The sequence below is a fragment of the Musca domestica genome, unplaced genomic scaffold (genome assembly GCF_030504385.1).
Source record: "Musca domestica strain aabys unplaced genomic scaffold, Musca_domestica.polishedcontigs.V.1.1 66, whole genome shotgun sequence".
In the NCBI taxonomy this organism is placed as follows: domain Eukaryota; kingdom Metazoa; phylum Arthropoda; class Insecta; order Diptera; family Muscidae; genus Musca; species Musca domestica.
The window spans coordinates 2,939,621-2,961,643 of NW_026712376.1; the positions used below are offsets into that span (position 1 = coordinate 2,939,621).

The 22,023-nt window shown below is 34.9% G+C and overlaps 1 protein-coding gene across 1 annotated transcript in view; it reads left to right on the forward strand.

Annotated features, from left to right (window-relative positions):
• Window positions 1–22,023, forward strand: part of LOC101898725 (uncharacterized) — a 296,976-nt gene that overhangs the window by 203,085 nt on the left and 71,868 nt on the right. The window contains exon 6 of the mRNA XM_059129706.1: window positions 20,532–20,727. Within this exon, the coding sequence (XP_058985689.1) occupies window positions 20,532–20,727 (196 nt within the window). The remainder of the gene's footprint in view (window positions 1–20,531; window positions 20,728–22,023) is intronic.

Below are 22,023 nucleotides of genomic sequence, written 5' to 3' on the forward strand. Positions count from 1 at the left end.
GCCATGGTGATGATGTGGGCCGCCATAACAGCCGATGGTCACTCTCCGCTCGTATAAATCGACCGTAGCATCAGATTAAATGTCAAATATTAACCGGGAAATATTCTGGAGAGTTTATTAAAGCCTTGGGCACGCAAACATTTTGGCCGCAGACCTTGGATATTTCAACAGGACTCAGCACCATCGCAATCAGCATGCGCCACCCAAGAATGGTTACAAAATGAGGTTCCTCGCTTCATTTCTAGACAGCGTGTGACGCTTTCATTGGCCGTTTGAAGGCCATAATTCGTACCAAAGGTGACCAATTTGAACAAATCTAAACTTATTCTAAAATTTGATGTTATTTCCGAAATTTTTTGTTTTCATTCGATAAAATTTAAAAAAAAAAAAAAAAATTAAAAACTATGGCGTTTGACTTTGTTGCAATTTTTTTTATCTCACCCTGTATTTTGCGATTGTCTCCAAAAATTTCTATTCTGACCCTAGTCCCATCTCCAGGCGAAATTGCGTGAGGATCGGTTCACAATTGCGACCTGTAGATAACAAAAACTACAACTATAATGGTTACAGTCCAATGTTGGCTTTCAAAATACTGATACATATGTCTTCTGTTTTTAGTTCTACTTGCATAATGTACTTGCTTTTTTTCTATATATTTTTTTTGGCTGGCAACGTTTTTGGATTATATGTTTTATTTAGCCAGCTATTGCAATTAATTCATTAAAATATAATAATTTTTATATAAGCTATTTTTTCAACATAAACAAAGCATTCCGTGTATTCTTATCCAAATACTATGAAATCTATGGAAACTAAATCTAATCACCTTTTGTCGGGCAGTATAGCATAAAATACTCATAGCATTAGAGTTCTTAAGCCTCGTTTTTTTGCTGTTGTTGTTGTTTCATTTGCCAACTATCTGTCATAGCCAGCGTGGGTTACACAATGTACTTGGTTTTTGTTCGAGTCAGGAAAAAAATTGTATGTCTGTACATACGTTTGTGAGTGAGCTAATAAAATAAAACAGACAAAGCCAAATGCAAGTGTTCGGTACATGTTATACAATATTTTTGAAGAGCTTAAACAAGGATTATAGAATTCACAACAAATTCAGGGTGCATATGCAACGTCACTATTCTATGAGTTAGTTGTTTGCCAAAATAAGGCCGCATTTATCAATAATAGGTTGATTCGAAAATTTGTGAGCTAAAAGCTAAGCAGCAATATAAGAGTAGTGAATTGACTGACTGATCAAGCATCAACGCCGAACGAAAAGAAATAAAATTCTGTGAAAAGGCCGGGTTTTTCGAAATTCAGACAAAAAGACTATGAAAAGTACTAAATGTACTAAAAAATACTAAAATGTACGAAAAATTTAATACTTTGTATTGGACAAACGGAATGAGCTAGAATTCTTAAATTTTGAATGAGAGTCACTGAAGGAGTACAGTATAAATGTGCCAAATTTGGATATTCCCACTTTAAGTTTACGAAAAGTTCTAAAATGGTACAAAACTTCCAAAATTCTACGATTTGATGTTATGTGAACGGATAGAGCTTAAAAAATGAAATTCTGTGAAAAAGTCGGGTTTTTGGAAATTTATACAAAAAAGCTGTGAAAAGTACAAAAAGTACTAAAAACATGCTAAAATGTACAAAAAAACTTGATACTTTGTATTGGACAAACGGAATGAGCTAGAATTCTGAAATTTGGAATAAAAGTCACTGAAGGAGTGCAGAATAGATGTGCAATTTGGAAATTCGCACTTTAAGTTTACGAAAAAATCTAAATTGGTACAAAACTTTCAAATGCTACCATATGATGTTATGTGAACGGATAGAGCTTAAAACTTGACATTTGATATGATATTCAGGGTGGGATAGTAAGCTTGATACATGAAGGTGGTTATGGAAATGTGTACTAAGTGTGCGAACTGTACTAAATTTGGAACTGGTGGAATCTTGAAATTTTGTATTGGGGTCCCTGCTGATGGTAGGCTTCTGAGGTGGTTAGTACTACATTTAGTACAATTTCGTTTTGGGTGAAAATGTGTTCGGACAAAATCCCCATTGCAGTTATGGGGATTATGACGGTTTTTTATACCGTCTGTCTGTCTGTATGTATGTCCGACTGTCTGTTGTAATCACTCTATCTTTCGAACGAATTGAGATGGAAGGCTAAAATTTTGCATTCATGCATAGTTTACCAGTCGGCAGGTTAAGTTCGTAAATCGGCCATGCCGGTCCACGTTTTTGTATATAGCGGTACCCCCCGATAGTCGGTATTATGATGATTTCAGCAACATTATTCACCGGAATGGTTTCAAATTTCGTATTTGAAGTTCGTAATGGGTACTACAGCCTATGACAAAAATATTTGTATGCAGGTCACACGTCTTCGTATAGCCCCCATATAACGGTACCTCCCGATATTCGGTGTTTTGATGATTTTAACGACATTATTTATATTATTTACAAAACATTTCGTACGCAGGTCCACGTCTTCGTATAGTCCCCATGTAACGGTTTTCATTTAAGTTTTAGTTTTCGGAAAGTTCCTTCCAAATGGTGGAGCATATTAAAAGTTCGACCCGACCGAACTTAACTTCTATTTTACTTGTTTTTTTGTTATAACCCCATAATAAAGTAGAGATTATGTCCACTTCCGAAACGCAAATAACCCCCGTCGCCGTTTGTTGACATAATCTCCAGAAAGGAAACAAGGCTTAAGTTGAGCTAGGGATTGCACTCGGATTGACCTGTAATTATTATTACAAGTAGGTATTTTTAACCTGATTATTTTTTCGTGGGGGAAAAATACCTGTTAATCGATTTTCGAAAATTCGGATACAAAATTTGAGTTTTATCCGGTTTTATCTGATAACGTTTAAAAACTTATGAAAATAATTATCCAATAAGTGGCAACATAATGTGTTTATTTGAACCAGTCCCGGAGAAATACATAAAAAATTGTGGACATGGTGTCATATGTGCTGGTATCTCTTTTAGTTCGGAAGATATTGTATTCCGGGTATTTCCCCTATAAAAAAATTCTTTGCCGCAATCAGTAATTAGTCCGTAATTGTTAGGACAATACCCATCTCCATTATTAGGGGAATTATGTCCGCTACTTTCTGGGAATTATGGCCGATTTTTTATTTGGGTATGATCCCCACTACGAACCGAAAAAGCGGGCTATAACCTAAAAAGCGGTCATAATACCCAGAAAGTAGCGGACATAGTCCCCATAATAATGGGGATAATGTCCCTGGGCTTATGACACGACACCGAGCTTGAAATCTGCAATTTGGTATTAGGGTCGTTGTGTAGCCTGGACATAGCCATGGACGAGGTTTCGTGTTTGAATGGTAGCATATTTGGCATTGGGTGATAAGAAAGGGATAAAATTCTGAATTTTTATATTTAGACTATTGTATATACATACAATTCCGGCGATACTGTCGCTAAAATCATCAAAATACCCAATATGGGGATATGGTGGTATGCGATATCGATGAGGGTATGCGATATAGATAATTCTATTTTAGGGGAAAAGTACTCAAAAGGAATTCTTTGTGCGGTATTTTAGAAAATTCCATTGAAAAATGTATCTTGTATGGGGGCTATACGATATCTTGGACCGATATAGCTCATCTTCGAACTTGACCTGCCTGCAGAAAAAAGACAGATGGGTGCAAAATGTTAGCTTTCCTTTAGCTATCCTTTATTCGTTTTCTTTATCAGCGTGATTACAACAGACGGACAGACGGACGGACGGACAAATTGTCTTAGAGTTTTACGCTGATAAAGAAAATATATACTTTATTAGGTCTAAAATTATTATTTCGATGAGTTACAAACGGAATGATGAACTTAATATACCCTCCGTACTATGTATGGTGCAGGGCATAAGAAATCTTTCTAAATAAAATAATATGGTAATCAAATTTTACGACCTAAATTTTTCGTATATTTTTCGCTGATATTATTTAAATTAAGCCTTCCTAATAAACAAAACAACCTTAATACAATACCATGCAGATTTAAGGCAAGTGTTTAAGGAAGGATAACAAGTGTGTAGTTGTGTTCTTTTTCTTTAATCGGTTAATTTTACTTGGTTTCTTTTTTCTGACCTGTAGCGAAAAAAAACATGCACTTAAATCAGATTATGTTATTATAACAAAAAAAATCAAATACACTCCTTTGACTCAAAGTCGCTTGGTATTTTCTATTTCGAATCTGACCTGTGCTAAAAATGTTAACTCTAATTCCACCCAAACGTGCAGTTAGGGTGCCGGTCGAACAGATTAAACCTCATATTCTGACGTTTGCACTTTGTATTCGTATTCAACTTTCAATTGTTCAAAACATAAAGTGCTTGAATTTGTAAAACGGATTACGAGTCAATTTTTAGAGACATATGACTCAAGTTACATGTCCGCTGTAACATGTAACGTAGTTTCTTTAATTCGCCAACAAACCACTTGTAATATGAAATAGTTCAGTTGTTGTTTGTTTTCTTTAGAGAAATCCACTTGCAGTTTGCAAAACGTCAACTGTAACGTAGAAAAGGTGATCGCTGCTATATTATGGACCAATTCCATGGTCATTTCAAAAATATATGCCAGCAGCAGAAGGAGCTGGGAAAAGCGTATGAATTTTGCTATATGTTCTTATTGATGGCTTATTTTGTCGCGAAGCAAATATTGGGAAGGTAGGTTCAGGTTCTCGTATAGCCTCCTTATAACGTCACAATCCGATATCCGGTATTTTGTCGTGGCTTAAATTGACTAATGACGTTTTAATACTGAATCCGAATACTTTTCTTCCCCTTCGCGTTTACTTGCCAAAGAGGTCAGCTGGAAATTTGCACCTTCGGTTGGCCACCACAACTCAAGCGCCGGCAATGGTGATGGTGTGAGCCGATGATCGCTCTCCGCTCGTATTAATCGACCGTGGTATCAGAATAAATACCGAATATTATCGCGAAAATATTCTGGAGAGTGTATTAAAGTCTTGGGCACGCAAACATTTTGCTGCAGCCAAAATGGACATTCCAACAGTTTGAATTTCCAAAAACCCTTTGTTACATCTAGCCAGCACTACATCATTTCGTTAATCCAATTTTTAGTGCATTTTAGTGCTTTTCGTACAATTTTAGTACGATTTCCAAAAATCCAACATTGTGCAAAATTTTAAGATTCTACCTTCAGCCGTTTCGTTTGAGCGTTGAGTCAGTCAGTTATTTCACTAATCTTTTTATACCCTACACCACAAGGTGGTCAGGGTATTATGTCTTTGTGCATTTGTTTGTAACAGGCAAAAGGAAAGGAGATAGACCCATAGTTCCTTTTGATGATCTGCATAGAATCACTTTCTGAGTTGATTTATACATGTCAGTCCGTCTGTCCGTCCGTCTGTCCATGTATTCTTTTGAACAAAATGCAGGTCGCATTTATTTCCCGATACAGATGAAATTTTGCACAAATCATTTGTTTTCCCAAGGACGAACCCTATTGAAATTGGAGATAATCGGTAAAAATTTAGATATAGCTCCCATATATATCTTCGTCCGACTTGCCTTTTATTGTGCACCAAACGAGTAATATCAGCCCGTATAGTATGGAATTTTGCACATACAGCCTAATTAGACCTGAAAATAAGTATGCCAAATTTGATCGAAATCGGTTCAGATATAGCTATAGCTCCCATATATATTGTTCATCCGATTTGTTGTTTTTGTCCTCCGCAACCGTAATATGCACTCTGTAACAGAAATATTTGGGGAAATATGTCAAATGCAGCTCAGATATACCCTTGCAAAAATTTATGGAGATCGGTTCAGATTTGGATATAGCTCCCATATATAACTTCATCCGATTTACTTTTTATTGTGCACCAAACGTCTAATTTTTGCCCAAATGGGATGGAATTTGGCACATACGACCTAATTGAGCCTAAAAGGTAGTAAGTCAAATTTGGTGAAATTCGGTTCAGATATAGCTATAGCTCCCATATATATTGTTCATCCGATTTGTTGTATTTGTTACCCACAGCCGTAATAAACAATCCGTAACAATGATATTCATGGAAATATATCAAATACAGCTCAGAAATATCTGTGCTAAATTTTATCGAGATCGGTTCAGATTTGGATATAGCTCCCATATATATCTTTATCTGATTTCAAATTAATTTTGCACCAAATGGGCAATACAAATCCGAATTTAAAAGTTACAAATGCTTCGGCATATTTAGTCCTTTGATTTTTTAATTATAATTATAATCATAGGGTGTATGATTGAATTGTTATGTGGAGCTCAACTAAATTAGCAAAGTGGTGTAGGGTATCATAAAATCGGCCCCGCCTGGCTGTAGGACTTTCTTTACTGGTTTATACATTAAAAAAACTGACAATATATATTTAAGCGGAAAACCAAACGAAAAAATCTGAACCGCATGCCAAGCGGATATGTCCCCCCGCTGGGAACGTAATATGGATTTTCATTGTATGTGTCAGTTTTCATTAAAACCCAATATAAGATATTTCGATTGAATAGTTTTTTTTTCATGCCAGTAATTGGCATATACTTTTTTTTTATCAATTTTCTCTTGCTAGTGACACATTGCCTATTGCCACTAATCAGTGTTGGAAAAGTTTAATAATATACCATCACGTGGCCACATCAAGTGGGCAGTATTAAGGAGAATTGGAAGAAAAAAATGTAATGCTGTTCGGTCGTATCAAACTTTTTATACCCTCTTTTTCCTGAGGGGAAACTTAAGCATATAGGATCTTTATAATATCACAATCAGGGGGTATTTTTTGAGACAGACATTTTAAAAGTTAGAATTAGAGAATTTCTATCCTCTAAGCACTTTATATACAACATAATGTTTGAGGCGTTAAAAATGCCAACAATAATCAGATATGGTTTCATCAAATAGTGGAAGTTTTTAACAAAGAAATACTTTCTTTATTTGAATACCCGAACTTTCCAATTACAGATAAATTAAAGGATGCATTTAATCATAGTATTAAGGAAAATGATACACTGCATATTCTGAAAACAAAAATCTATGGCGAATTAACTTGCAAATTCTTTAATGACTGTCTGTCGAATATATCTAGGCTTTGCAAACGAAATGACAAAGTTAATATACCTACAAACGGCTAGTGAAGGGCATGAAAAACTTTTTGTTATCATATTAATATTTTATGACTCAAATATGGGTAAAATTATCAAAAAGAAAAAATACTTAGAAGAAAAGAAAATAATACGGCATCGGCAAGTGCTATTTATAATTCAAAACATTACACAAACAGCGCATTAAATATTTATTGAAATTCTGTAAGAAATGGCCATGACAATGAGATCAAACAATATTTGACAAGAAAAATACGGAAAATAAAATATTTGTTAATTGCAAAACAAAAGAGTGTCCAGGTATTGAGTATCGAAATCTTAATAATTTAATGCAAACTCCGGAACATTTAAATTCTGCAAATCCGCTGAAAGTTGTTGTTAAAACAATTCTAAAAAAAATCTCTATATCAAATAATGGTCTTATTAAATGCGTTTTGGCATAAGTAATGTGGACATATCGGGAATAAGTTACAAAGCAACCAAGAGCCAAAAAATAAGTTCAAAAAATACAGGGTGAGATAAAAAAACTGAAACAAAGTCAAACGCCATAATTTTTAATTTTGTTTTTAAATTTCATTGAATGAAAGCAAAAAATGTCGGAAATAGCATCAAATTTTCGAATAAGTTTAGATTTGTTCAAATTGGTCACCTTTGGCACTAATTTTGGCCTTCAAACGGCCAATGAAAACGTCACACGCCAACCTTTCTTTCCAAAATACTCCAGACACAATAGTCCAACGGATTGGTATCCTGAGATTTTGGTGGCCATTGTGCCCTGGAATTGAGTCGAGGAAGCTCATTTTGTAACCATTTTTGGGTGGCGCGTGCTGAGTCCTGTTGGAATGTCCAAGGTCTGCTGTCAAAATGTTTGCGTGCCCAAGGCTTTAATACAACCTAAAGAATATTTTCGCGATAATATTCGGCATTTATTCTGATGCCACGAGCGGAGAGCGACCATCGGCTGTTATGGCGGTCCAGACCATCACTATGGCCAGCGCTTTAGTTCTGTTGGCCAACCGAAGGTGCACATTTTCAGCTGACCTCTTTGGCAAGTAAACACGATAATTTTGTCACATTTGTGTTCACATTTAAATGCTGGAGAGTTCCAACGATAACCACTTGTGGTTTTACAACCAAATAAAAAAAATCACACTATCACATTTGAATTCCATCACGAATAACTTTTTTTCGGGAAAATTCTCACCAAAATGCTCTTGTACGCTTGTAAGCAATATAATGAGCTGTCGGACGAGCGGCTTAGGAATGACAGCAGTCTGAAGTTGGTTACCGTTTTTTCACCTCACCCTGTATATAATTTGATACGACCAAAACGTGCCTCATCGAAATAACGAAGTAACGTTTCAGGTTGTTGGATTTGTTCCAGGCGTGTAGGCGGACGGACGGACGTTCGTCTGTCTGGCTGGTGCACACGATAACTCTCTAAGGGGTTGTACAAAGTTGATATATCGTAATATGGTTATCAAACCAAGATCATGTTCGGAAAGGGGCTATATCGGTTCACTACTTCTACACAATGGATAAAATTTTTCACAGAAAATTGTTTACCTTATAGAAAAAAAATCACAATTTTTTGCAAACTTTGCAAATTTTATTATTATTATCAGTACAGTTAGGTGCAAAAATTGATAATATCGGCCCTCTTCATCACGGTCATCCCCCACAACGGGTCAAAATATTGAAAAATTTTAACTCTCAAAAAAGGCGAAATAAAAATCCGATTCTTTTTCAGCCGATTTCCAAATATTTCTATTAACATAAAAAGTGGCGTGAATATGGAGTATATCGGACCATATCTTCTTGTAACTCCATTACAACGGGTCAACATTTTGAATAATTATAAAACTCATAAAACTACTCCTTTTTATATTACATCTCTTAACTTGCCAAAAAAGTCAGCGATTCTTTCCAAACTTTCTATTTGTAAATATTCCTCTCAATCAGAGATCTAATCGTGATAAGGAGTTTGACGGTCCTCTTCTTCTCGTATTTCCCCCGCAAAATGTTAAAACGTTAATTAACAATTATTTGCATAAGACTTGAAATAAATGTTTGATATTCTTTAATTTTTTCATATTCGAGAATGTTTATACTACCGAGGATATGTATCATTTGACACGGCCAAAACGTGCCTAATCGAAATAACGGTTTTAGACCCTAGAGTTATGTTTGATGATTTAGTAATAAAACACATTAAGTTGTATTTTAATATTTTATTAAAAATGTATTATTTCGGCTAAAGACTTAATATTTAACCGATAAATAATTATACAACTTTCCAATTTGAGATCTCGTTAAGAACTGAACCATAGACAAATTAAGTATAGACTAAAAATCTGTTATCTTCGAAAAAAGTGCTTCAATAGATGTCGTTCATGCTGTGAGAGAGGTTCAATAGACTCACTCAATTCTCTCAAAATACGAAATATTGAATATTTTTATGATTCTTTATTATTTATCAATTAAAAATGAAACAGTGACATTGTTTACTTTTACATTATCCAAATATGTTGTGAAATATAAAAATATAGAACTAAAATAGCAGAAAAATGAATAAATTGTTTTCGAAGTCGAGTGACTTCACTAGCCCTGAGTGACTTTACTGGCCCAAGACCAACCATAGTGACATCTGCCGGAAGGGGTAAATTTTAAAACTTTTTAGTCTATACCTTAATTTGTCTATGGTTGGATTAAATCAGAGATGTTTAGTAAGTTTTGTTAGTAAGGAACAGTGAGTTAGTTACAGTAGAGGCAATATTATGACTCTAGGTCTCTTTTTCACAAAATCCGTTCCAGGACATTTGTAGTCGTAGCCATAAGACTTAGAGTATAAGTAAAAGTCCCATCACTGCCCAGTAAAAGAAGAAACATAATAGCTCAGAATCGTTGTGCCATATTGCCTGTATTTTATTGTGATTATATGCGGATGTTTAAGGCACCTTTTTCATCATCTGAAATTATATAAATAGAACATTCTTTTTTCATATTATATTACCTCAAAAGAATACTTGTGATGTGATGATAACAATGCTATGCACACAATATTTTTGTAACTCACTAAAAGTCGTCAAAGTTTGTTCAGTTTTCCAAGAAATTTGAGTTTGAATTATAGTTGACATGTTGGACAGTTTTCTGTAACTTTTTTCTATATCCTGCAATGGCTTTTTGATATTTTACTAAATTTGTACACATATGTATGCATATAAAATTGTTTGATATCAGGAGTTGTCGTTTACATACAAAAATTCTAAGAATTTGTACTGAATGGATGTTGTTTCCTCAGCAAAAGTCCTGAAAATAGAGAGCAAATCGAAAGACTAAATTGGATGATTGCGTTACTTAAAATGTATAAATTTTTTGGCGGGAAAATTGCCAAGGAAAAAAAACCCATAACTAAATTTGTATCAGTTGTTTCATTTAAGGATGAAAAATAGCAGTACAAAGCATTAAATAACTGAAATGCAAGGTCCCCCTGATTGACCACATTTTGGAATACCCCGTGTAAATATAAATACCATTATCTGCCAAGAATTGGTTTTACATTCACCTGTTTTAGTGATCATATGGTTACTTAGCCAGCTACAATTACCTGACCAAACAAAAACTTTCTATTGAATTTGGAAACCACTACCTTGTTAAAACTCGAAGGTACTAAATAATCTCAGACATTTAATATTCTTAAGGATTAAATGGATCTCCACTTATTGTCTACTAATAAACCTCACACATGAAAGTTTGTTAAGAAAATATATAAAGCTTTTATTGCGGTTGTTGTAGTTGTTGTCTATGCTGTAATCTCTTGCGAAGTTGTGTAACTTCAAGGCTTGCGGCTTACTGTGGGTAATTTTGGTTTTTATAGTTGCAATAAGGTAAAAGAGTTTGTAATTATTTATAGAAACTTGCATCGAATTTATTATGTAAGGTCAGAGAAATGGTACAAAGAAAATTGAATTTGTTATAAAATGCTTTTTTTATATTCCCATTAAACAGTCGTTTTTGTATGAGGAAAAAATATTATTTTTATGTACAATGTCATTGCCAAGAGAATTGCATATTGTGCATTACTAATAAGTGGAAAAAAATCTTCAAAACTGAAGGTTGGCACTAAAAAATACCAAAGTGTCGATCACCTCAAGCAATCGCTTCGTCGGTAATGGGCCAAAATACCGCAGAGCAACATTCGGGCAGCGTGTGACGGTTTCATTGGACGTTTGAAGGCCATAATTCGTGCCAAAGGTGACCAATTCGAACAAATATAAACTTATTCTAAAATTTGATGCCTTTTCCGACATTAAATAAAAATTAAAAATAAAAAAATAAAAATTAAATTTTTAAAATTAATAAAAATAAAACATTTTTGTTGCAGTTTTTCATCTCACCCTATGTATATGTACAATCAACATAAAATTCTAAGTCGATTCTGTCGGTCTACAAGCCCTACAATCATTTTGGCTCAATTTAGTCCAAAACTTATAATAGCCCTAAAATTGCGCTAAACTGTACTACGCCCAATCTCGGGTGTGGGAAATTCCATTGTAGGTTTTTATACCCTCCACCATTCTATGGAGGGTTTATTAACTTTTTCACTCCGTTTGTAACTCCTCGATATATTTATAATAGACCCTTCAAAGTATATATAAATTTTGGATCAACCTAAAAAATTGCATACATGCTTAGTTTACTACTAAGTTCGTAAAGGGACCATATCAGTCCACGTTTTCATATAGCCCCCATATAGCGGTATCTCCCGACAGTATTTACCGGAATTACATCAAATTTCATATTTAAAGTTCGTAATGGGTATAACAGCCTATGACAAAAATTTTTGTATGCAGGTCCACGTCTTCGCATAGCCCCCATATAACGATACCTCCCGGTATTCGATATTTTCATGATTTCAATGACTTTATTTACCGGAATTATTTCAAATTTCGTATTTGAAATTCGTAAAGGGTGCTACAGCCTATTACAAAAAAAAATTGTATGCAGGTCCACGTCTTCGTATAGCTTTTTTATGACGGTACCTCCCAATACTCGGTATTAAATTAAAATTCGTAATATGTACAACAGCCTATGACAAATAAATTCGTAGGTAGGTTCACGTTTTCCTATCATCCCAATATTCGGTATTTTAATGATTTTGTAGACAATATTCACCGGAATTGTTTCAAATTTGGTATTTGAAGTTCGCAATGAATACTGCAGCCTATGACAAAAAATTTCGTAAGCAGGTACATGTCTTCATAGTCTCCGTATAACAATTTCCGGAAGTTTTTTTATTGTTGAAATTTTTCAAGTTCCTTCCAAATGGTGGAGGGTATTTAAAGTTCGGCCGCCCGAACTTAGCTGTTTTTTACTTATTTACGTTTAAGTCGTACTTCACATTTAATTCCACTAAATATTGATAAGTTAAGTTATGCAGAAACCATAAAATGATCAATATAGGTCACCATTCATGCATAGCCCTTATGTTTAGATATTTCGAGAGTCTTGGTAATGTTTTCCAATCTATGTATAAAGAAGAACCAGTAGAAAACAATCTGGATATTGGTATTGGCTTACTTAAACTCAAATTCAGCTACTAAAAATGCAGGAAAACCGACATTCGTGTATTACCTTTTAAATGCGTAATATATTTCTTATTATACCCTCAGAACCTGGACCTGGCACATCCTAATATTTCTATCAGCATAAGGTTTGTTATAAAGATGGTAGAGATTGGACCATACCTTTTGATACCTCCCCAACAAAGCGTCAAAGTTCTGAAAAACAAAAACGATTATAAAATCCGAAATAATCATCCGGTGCTCATAATTTTTTACATATCCCATTATTTCTACTAATACAAGACCTTCTGTGAAGATGGAATGTATTGGTCCACTCCTTCTGCTACCTCCCCCACAAAGGGTTAACATTTTGAATATCCACGAAGCTCATAAAATTCGAAATTACCATCCGATTTCATTCAGATTTAGTACATATTAATATTTCAATCAACGCAAGATCTGTTATAAAGATGGTAGTGATCGGACGTTTCTTCTGGTACCTCCCCCTACATAGGGTTCAAGATTTTGAAAAACAAAACACTCAAATAAAGCGAAATAAGCATCCAACTCTCTTCAAATTTTAAACATACAAACATTTTTGCTAATGCAAGATATGTTGTGAAGATGATATACATATATATCTGCGAAACTCTTCTGGTACCTCACCCATAAAGTGTCAAAATTTTCAATTCTGTTATCTATCAAAACTTACGAAAAAATTCAGCGATTCTTCCTCTTAACCGGAAACTTGAGATAAATATTAAAAGTATGAATTCGCACAAAATTGGATATAAATCTTCGATTTTCTTGTAATTTTGCACATACCAATATTTGAATCTGTATTAGATGAAAATGGAATCCTTCTATCGACTATATCGGTTACCCCACACACATTTTAACATTTTCTAAAAATTATAACATATTTTATATAAATTGAAGGGAGTAGTGGATAATGTTCAAACCTGGCAACGGTCGCAATATTTATATTATATTTATTTAGGTCCGATATGAACTGGACAATATTGACCCATTCCTTCAGAACACACACCATAGATGGTCAATCGTTGATGAAATCATAAAAGAAGTCACAACATATTTAAAGAATCGAATATTGGCTGAGGGTCGGCAATACCGACTGCTACTATTTAACTTGTTATACCCTACACCACATAGTGGTAAGGGTATTATGTCATGCATTTGTTTGTAACATGGAGAAGAAAATGAAATAGATCCATAGTTCCTTTTGGTGATCAGCATAGAATCACATTTTGAGTCGATTTATACATGTCCGTCCGTCCGTCTGTCCATGTATATTGTAAGCAAAATGCAGGTCGCATTTATTATTCGATTGAGTTGAAATTTTCTAAATAACATTTGTTTGTTTCAAGGACGAACCCTATTGAAATTGGTAAAAATCGGTCCAAATTTAGATATAGCTCCCATATACATATCTTCATCCGATTTTAGGTTTCTTCTGTACCTAATGGCTAATATCAGTCCAAATGGTGTGAATTTTGCTACATCTGACCGAATTTAGCCTACAAGCATGTGCTTCAAATTTGGTGAAAATCGGTTCAGATATAGTTATAGCTCCCACATATGCGTTTCATCCGATTTGGTGCTTCAGTCCCTCACATTCGTAATATGCACTCCACGAGACTGATATTTTGCACCAGATATCAGATACAGCCTAGCAATCCATGACTCAAATTTTATCAAGATCGATTCCGATTTTGATATAGCTCAAACATATATCTTCCTCCAATTGTAGGTTTCTTGTGCACCAAATGGCTAATATCCGTCCAAATGGTGTGAATTTTGGCACTTCAGACCGAATTTAGTATATAAATAAATACTTCAAATTTGGTGCACAATACAAGAATAATATTTGTTACCAGATATCAGATGCAGCCAAGAAATATATGTTTTCAATTTTATGAAGATCTGCTCAGATTTGGATATAGCCTCCATATATATCATTATTTGATTTCAGGTTTATTGTGCACTAAATAGCTAATATTAGCCCAAATGGAGTGCACTCTCAAAATTCAACCGAGCATAGAACGAAAAATTTCAAATTTGCTCCCGTCCGTCTGTACATGTATTTTTGTAAACAAAATGCAGGTCGCATTTATTATTCGATTGAGATGAAATTTTCTAAATAACATTTTTTTGGCTCAAGGACAAACCCTATTGAAATTGGCGAAAATCGGTCCAAATTAAGATATAGCTCCCACATATATCTTCCTCCAATTTTAGGTTTCTTGTGCACCAAATGGTTAGTATCAGTCCAAATGGTTAGTATCAGTCCAAATGGTGTGAATTTTGGCACTTCAGACCGAATTTAGTATATAAATAAATACTTCAAATTTGGTGCACAATACAAGAATAATATTTGGTACCAGATCATCTGATATGATAGCCAAGAAATAGCTGTTTTAAATTTTATGAAGATCGGCTCACATTTGAATATAGCCTCCATACATATCATTTTTCGATTTTAGGTTTATTGTGCACAAAATAGCTAATATTAGCCCAAATGGAGTGCACTCTCAAAATTCAACCGAGTTTATCATAAAAGGAAGAATTTCAAATTTGCTCCCATATAAATGTTTCATCCGATTTGGTTTTTAAATCTCCAACTGCCGGAATATGCACTCTACCATAATGAAATTTTGTACCAGATAAGTCATAGAGCTCAGAAATTGCAATATAAGCCTTTCTTTTACGAGAGTTCTACTAAATATGCATAGTAACGCAGAGAATCATATAGTCGGCCCCGCCCGACTTTTGAGCTTTCCTTACTGGTTATACCCTACACCACAAGGTGGTGAGGGTATTATGTCTTTGTGCATTTGTTTGTAACAGGCAAAAGGAAACGAGATAGACCCATAGTTCCTTTTGATGATCTGCATAAAATCACTTTCTGAGTTGATCTATGCATGTCAGTCCGTCTGTCCGTCCGTCCGTCTGTCCATGTATTCTTGTGAACAAAATGCAGGTCGCATTTATTATCCGATTGAGATGAAATTTTCCAAACAACATTTATTTGATGCAAGGACGAACCCTATTGAAATTGGAGATAATCGGTAAAAATTTAGATATAGCTCCCATATATATCTTCGTCCGATTTGCCTTTTATTGTGCACCAAACGTGTAATATCAGCCCGAATAGTATGGAATTTTGCACATACAACCAAATTAGGCCTGCAAATAAGTATGCCTGATTTGATCGGAATCGGTTCAGATATAGCTATAGCTCCCATATATATTGTTCATCCGATTAGTTATTTTTGTCCACCGCAGCCGTAATATTCACTCTTTAACAACAATATTTGGGGAAATATATGAAATACAGCTCAGAAATGCCTTTTCTAAATTTTATCGAGATCGGTTCAGATTTGGATATAGCTCTCATATATATATTTATCAGAATTCAAATTAATTTTGCGCCAAATGGTCAATATAAGTCCGAATTTAAAAGATACAAATGCTTCGGCGTATTTAATCCTTTGAATTTTAAATTATAATTATAATCATAGGGCGTATGATTGAATTCTCCCATAAAAACTCTTAATTCTTATGTGGAGCTCAACTAAATTAGCAAAGTGGTGTAGGGTATCATATAATCGGCCCCGCCCGAGTTTAGGACTTTCTTTACTGGTTTTCTTTTGAATTTTATCTCATTTAATTTGATTGATATATATTAAGGCATTTCTAAAGATATCTAGATATTTCGTGGATTTTTTTTTTTTGGAAATATTGGACATTTATGTTAAGTCGTGTTCTGTTCTTATAGTAATTTATTAATTATCAATGTAATGTCTTAATTATTCGCCTAAACTTCTTTGGAGTATATATTTTCATTAGAATTCAATACATACTACAATCATATCCCACTGTAACCGTATTCAAAAGTAAATTCTTGGGAAAAATGTAATACAAACCGTCCATAAAGAGATATGGGGGTAAACAAGGACATATAGATGTACATATGTACATGCACATGTACACAAACATACTAACTTTGTGTGTGCGTGTGTGTGTCTGTCGTTCTCTCTCTGTGTACACAACTATTAGAATAAATTCTGCTAAGAAGCCTGTCTGTAGAACAAACGAAGACTTTGTCGAGTACTTGGCAAAAACTTTAAACAAGTCGAGTAGTTTAGGGCAATTCACGTCTCTTTTGCGCCCAGTCGTTTTTCTTTTTATTTTTTTGTGCTTCTTCTTTCTTGGTTTAGTTTCTTCGGCCGCAATGTTATAAGTTTACTTTCTAAACTTGTTTAAATGCAGAATTTGAGCCTATTCAACCGGAAGATGAGTTTAGGAAAGTGGGCCAACAAAAAAAAAAAAAATACCAACCAACAAACGAATGAATGAAAGCGATGTAAAGAAACTGCAAGGAATGAAACTTTATAAACGATAAGTAGACTCATCATCATCATCAACATGGTTGTTCTCGTCCTCAAGTTAGTTTCATTTTGGTTACCAAAATAGTTAAGTGGTAATGGAGGACGTGATAGTATCTTTGAGATGGAAGTTTTCCCCGAAAAACAAAAACAAAACAAAATTACATAGACAAAGTCAGTAAATTGAAAATAAATAGTCAATGTGTATTTTAGGTATACAAAATACTCCCCATAGTGGTGGTGGATCTGCTGCTGATGAGGATAACGATAATGGAGTACACACATCGATGATGGGTTAGGTGAAAAACAGGAAGCTGTTTAATAAAATTTACAACTTTGTTTGATGACTTAAGTTAGTTAAGTAAAACTTGATTTAATCATTTTCGTCGTCGTCATTATCATCATCATCATCGACGCCATTTTCTTTCAAAAGTTTTTCCCAACACATTGTCAGAACAAGGCATAATTTGGTTTGATTTTCTCTACATGACATTGCATAGTATATTGTTTCATATGAAGCATATGGCGTGTTTTGGAAGTACAGGTAGTTAGTTCTATTTTCATGAAAACTCAGATTTTGTTAAAGACTCATAGTACAGCTGAACATGAGTCGCATCTGAAAGAGAGAAAGGTACGGTCACTTGTTACCATAGTTTTTTACAATTGTCAGAAAATGTCAAGAATAAAGTCAAAGTTTTTGAAATAACTGAATATCCTGAATAGAGAGGGAAAGATACGCCCCCTTCAACATTTTCCAAAAATTTAAAGACTTCTTGGACTATTTCTTGACTATACGAGATTTAATTTTCAGCCACCAAAGGGGAATTTTTGGTCTTTTTTTTAAATATGATAAAAATGCCCCTTAAAACAGGATCGTAGCACAAAATTATCAATATAACCACACGTTTTTGTACGGCACCCATATAAAAATAACTCCTGATTTAGGTTATTGCAAAGCGATACATTCCATATTCACATCAGATCCCTGGCTGAGAGAAATACTTAGGTATACCAAGTTTGAAAAGAATCGTTGAATTGGTTAACAGTTTATTAGAGGTATACAGGGTGAGATAAAAAAAACTGCAACAAAGTCAAACGCCTTCATATTTACAGTTTTTTTTTTAAATTTTATTGGTTGAAAGCAAAAAATGTCGGAAATAGCATCAAATCTTAGAATAAGTTTAGATTTGTTCGAATTGGTCCCCTTTGGCACGAATAATGGCCTTCAAACGGCCAATGAAAACGTCACACGCTGCCCGAATGTTGCTCTGCGGTAATTTGGTCCATTCCCGGCGAAGCGTTTGCTTGAGGTGATCGGCACTTGGGTATTTTTTTGTGTCAACCTTGCTTTCCAAAAAAATCCCGACACAATAGTCCAACGGATTGGTATCCGAAGATTTTGGTGGGCACTGTGCGCTGGAAATGAAGCGAGGAACCTCATTTTGTAACCATTCAAGGGTGGCGGGTGCTCAGTGCAATAGTGCTAAGTTCCGTTGGAATGTCCAAGGTCTGCAGCCAAACTGTTTGCGTGACCAAGGCTTTAATCCACCCTCCAGAATATTTTCGCGATAATATTTGGCATTTATTCTGATGCCACGGTCGATTAATACGAGCGAAGAGCGACCATCGGCTGTTATGGCGGCCCACACCATCACCATAGCTGGCGCTTGGGTTCTGGTGGCCAACCGACGGTGCACATTTTCAGCTGACCTCTTTGACAAGTAATCACAATCATTTTGTTTGTTTACAAACTGCTGGACAACAAATATTTTCTCATCGGAGAAAACTTTACAATGGCTTTACCCCGAGCTCATTTTTCAATATTTGCCGAATGGAATATTGCAATATGTTCTGCTCACGAGCCATTTTTCGGCCACTGCGAGGCGGGTTTCGATCAGGTCGCTTCTTTATTTTTCGAACCATTTCTGCTGATGTTGCTGGTTTCTTCCGTCCACTTCCTTGACGTCGGGCTACGCAACCAGTATCACGGTGACGAGCGATGGTACGAGACTCAAAAGATTTATTCACATTTAAATGCTGGAGTGCTCTAACGATAGCCACTTGTGGTTTTCCAACCAAAAATTTTTAAATCACACTGTCTCGCTTGAATTCCATCACAAATATCTTTTTTTTTTTAAGTTTTTTCATCTCCCCCTTTATATATCCTTCCAAACCACCAACAAATCTCCAATACAGATGCCATTAGCAGAAAAAATATCATATTTTAGAATTTTATCTCTATCACTTCAATCTATGCCAAATTTTGTATTATTTAGAACTTGTATTTTTATACCCTACACCACAAGGTGGTCAGGGTATTATGTCTTTGTTTGTAACGGGCAAAAGGAAACGAGATAGACCCATAGTTCGTTTTGATGATCTGCATAGAATCACATTCTGAGTCGATTTATGCATGTCCGTCCCTCCGTCCGTCTGTCCGTCTGTCCATGTATTTTTGTAAACAAAGTACAGTTCGCATTTATTGCCCTATCCAGATGAAATTTTGCACAAATCATTTGTTTGGCCTAAGGACGAACCTTATTGAAATTGGAGATAATCGGTAAAAATTTAGATATAGCTCCCATATATATCTTCGTCCGAGTTGCCTTTTATTGTGCACCAAATGTGTAATATCAGTCGGAATAGCATGGAATTTTGCACGTACGATCAGATTGCACCTGAAAATAAGTATGCCAAATTTGATAGAAATCGGTTCAGATATAGTTATAGCTCCCATATATATTCCTCATCCGATTTGTTATTTTTGTCCTCCGCAGCCGTAATATGCACTCTGTAACAACAATATTTGGGCAATCATATCAAATGCAGCTCAGAAATACATTTGCTAAATTTGTTATTTTTGTCCTCCAATATGACGTTCGGCCCCTCCCGACTTTAAGACTTTCTTTACTGGTTTTTTTTTATTATTTAGTATTTTGTATTAGTACGAAAGTACAGTTATAGTTCACATTTCCAAAACCACCTACTCATCTCAATTCCAGATACCAACAGAGACCTCAATGTCAAATTTCAGATTTGTATCTCCATCCCTTCAACCAATGCCACATTTGGTACTATTTAGTCCTTTTCGAAAAATACCTTAATATGGTGAATATCCCTTCACTCAATACCAAATATTGTACAGCTCAAAATTTTTCGCACAATTTTAGAACAGCTTTCCGAAAGCACCTCCATATCCCCGCAGACGTACTGAGCAAAATCGTCTTAGAATTTTGCGCTGATCAAGAATATATACCTTTTGTTAGGTCTAAAATTATTATTTTGATGAGTTACAAACGGAATTACGAACTTAATATATCTTCCATACTATGTACGGTGGAGGGTGTAAAAAAATGTACTTTATATTTTTATCATTAAATATTACAAATATTCTCTCGCTTTTCTTACAGGTCTATATTGTCGGACATATACCGCCTGGGTCGGACGAACGTCATATTGGCCTACTACAAAACGGTCACACCACATTTACCGAGAGCAACAACAAACGTTATCTGGAGCTAGTAAGAAAATACTCATCAATTATTCAGGGGCAATTTTTCGGTCACTTGCATTCCGATTCATTTCGAATAATATACGACGACAAAGGTATGTACACCACAGCCAGATTGCCACCACTCCACTTAATGATATCTGAATGTAATTTGCGGGTGTTGTTAAATATAATAGCTTGTGATTGAGAGTGTGCGTGCGTGTGTGTGTGCGTGTAAATGGTAATGAATATGAAATCGATTTATTGCCGCTCTCTTGACCCAACTGTATAGACCGCATGAATACCCATAACCGATTTGTATGCAAATATTTATTGAAAATGACAAATATTAATTTAAATTGTTTAACCTTACTCCAGGCATAATGGTTACATGGTTGGCCAAACTAATCCAAACAGGCTATACAAACATGAAATACACTTTATGTCTGCATAGAATATCGATGAAATCTATCTTCATTTGGTCGGGATGGCATTGTTTGTAAATGTGATTTTATATCACATTTGGTTGTCCGATTATTCCTTGCTGACATTATCATAAATATTGAATATATTTTGTGTGTCAGTGTGTACTGTGTGTACGTTCCACAACCTTGGGTCATACTTATCCAGTCCCAAAGCTTGGCTTTGACTATAAGAATTTACTCAAATATTTTATCACAAATCAAATATTTGTTATAATATATATGTACATTGGGATGTATGCAACTGAAGGAACAAGTGAGAACAAGTAAAAAGCTTTAAGTTCGGACGGGCTGAACTTTGAATACCCTCCACCATTTGGAACGAATTTGGTAATTCTCATAAACAATAAAATCCGTTGAAAATTATGTTGAAATTTTAAAAATATCGAATGTAGCTGTTATATTAGGGTCTATACGACAACATAGACCTGCATAGGTAACATTTGTCATAAGCCATTACAATATTCAAATGCGAAACTTAAAAAAAATCGGTGATAATGTAGCTAAAATCTTCAAAATACCGAATATAGAAAGGTACCGTTATATGGGGGCTATACGAAAACGTGCACCTACACAGACAATCTTCTGTAATAGGCTGTAGTATCCATTACGAATTTTAAATGGCAAATTTGAAAGAATTCCGGTGAATAATGCCGCTAAAATCATCAAAATACCGAATATCGGGAGGTACCGTTATATGGGGGCTATACGAAGACGTGGACCTACATAGACAATCTCCTATCATAGGCTGTAGTATCCACTACGAACTTCATATACCAAATTTGAAAGAATTCCGGTGAATAATGTCGCTAAAATCATCAAAATACCGAATATCGGGAGGTACCGTTATATGGGGACTATACGAAGACGTGGACCTACATACACAATCTCCTGTCATAGCTGTAGTATCCACTACGAACATAAAATATC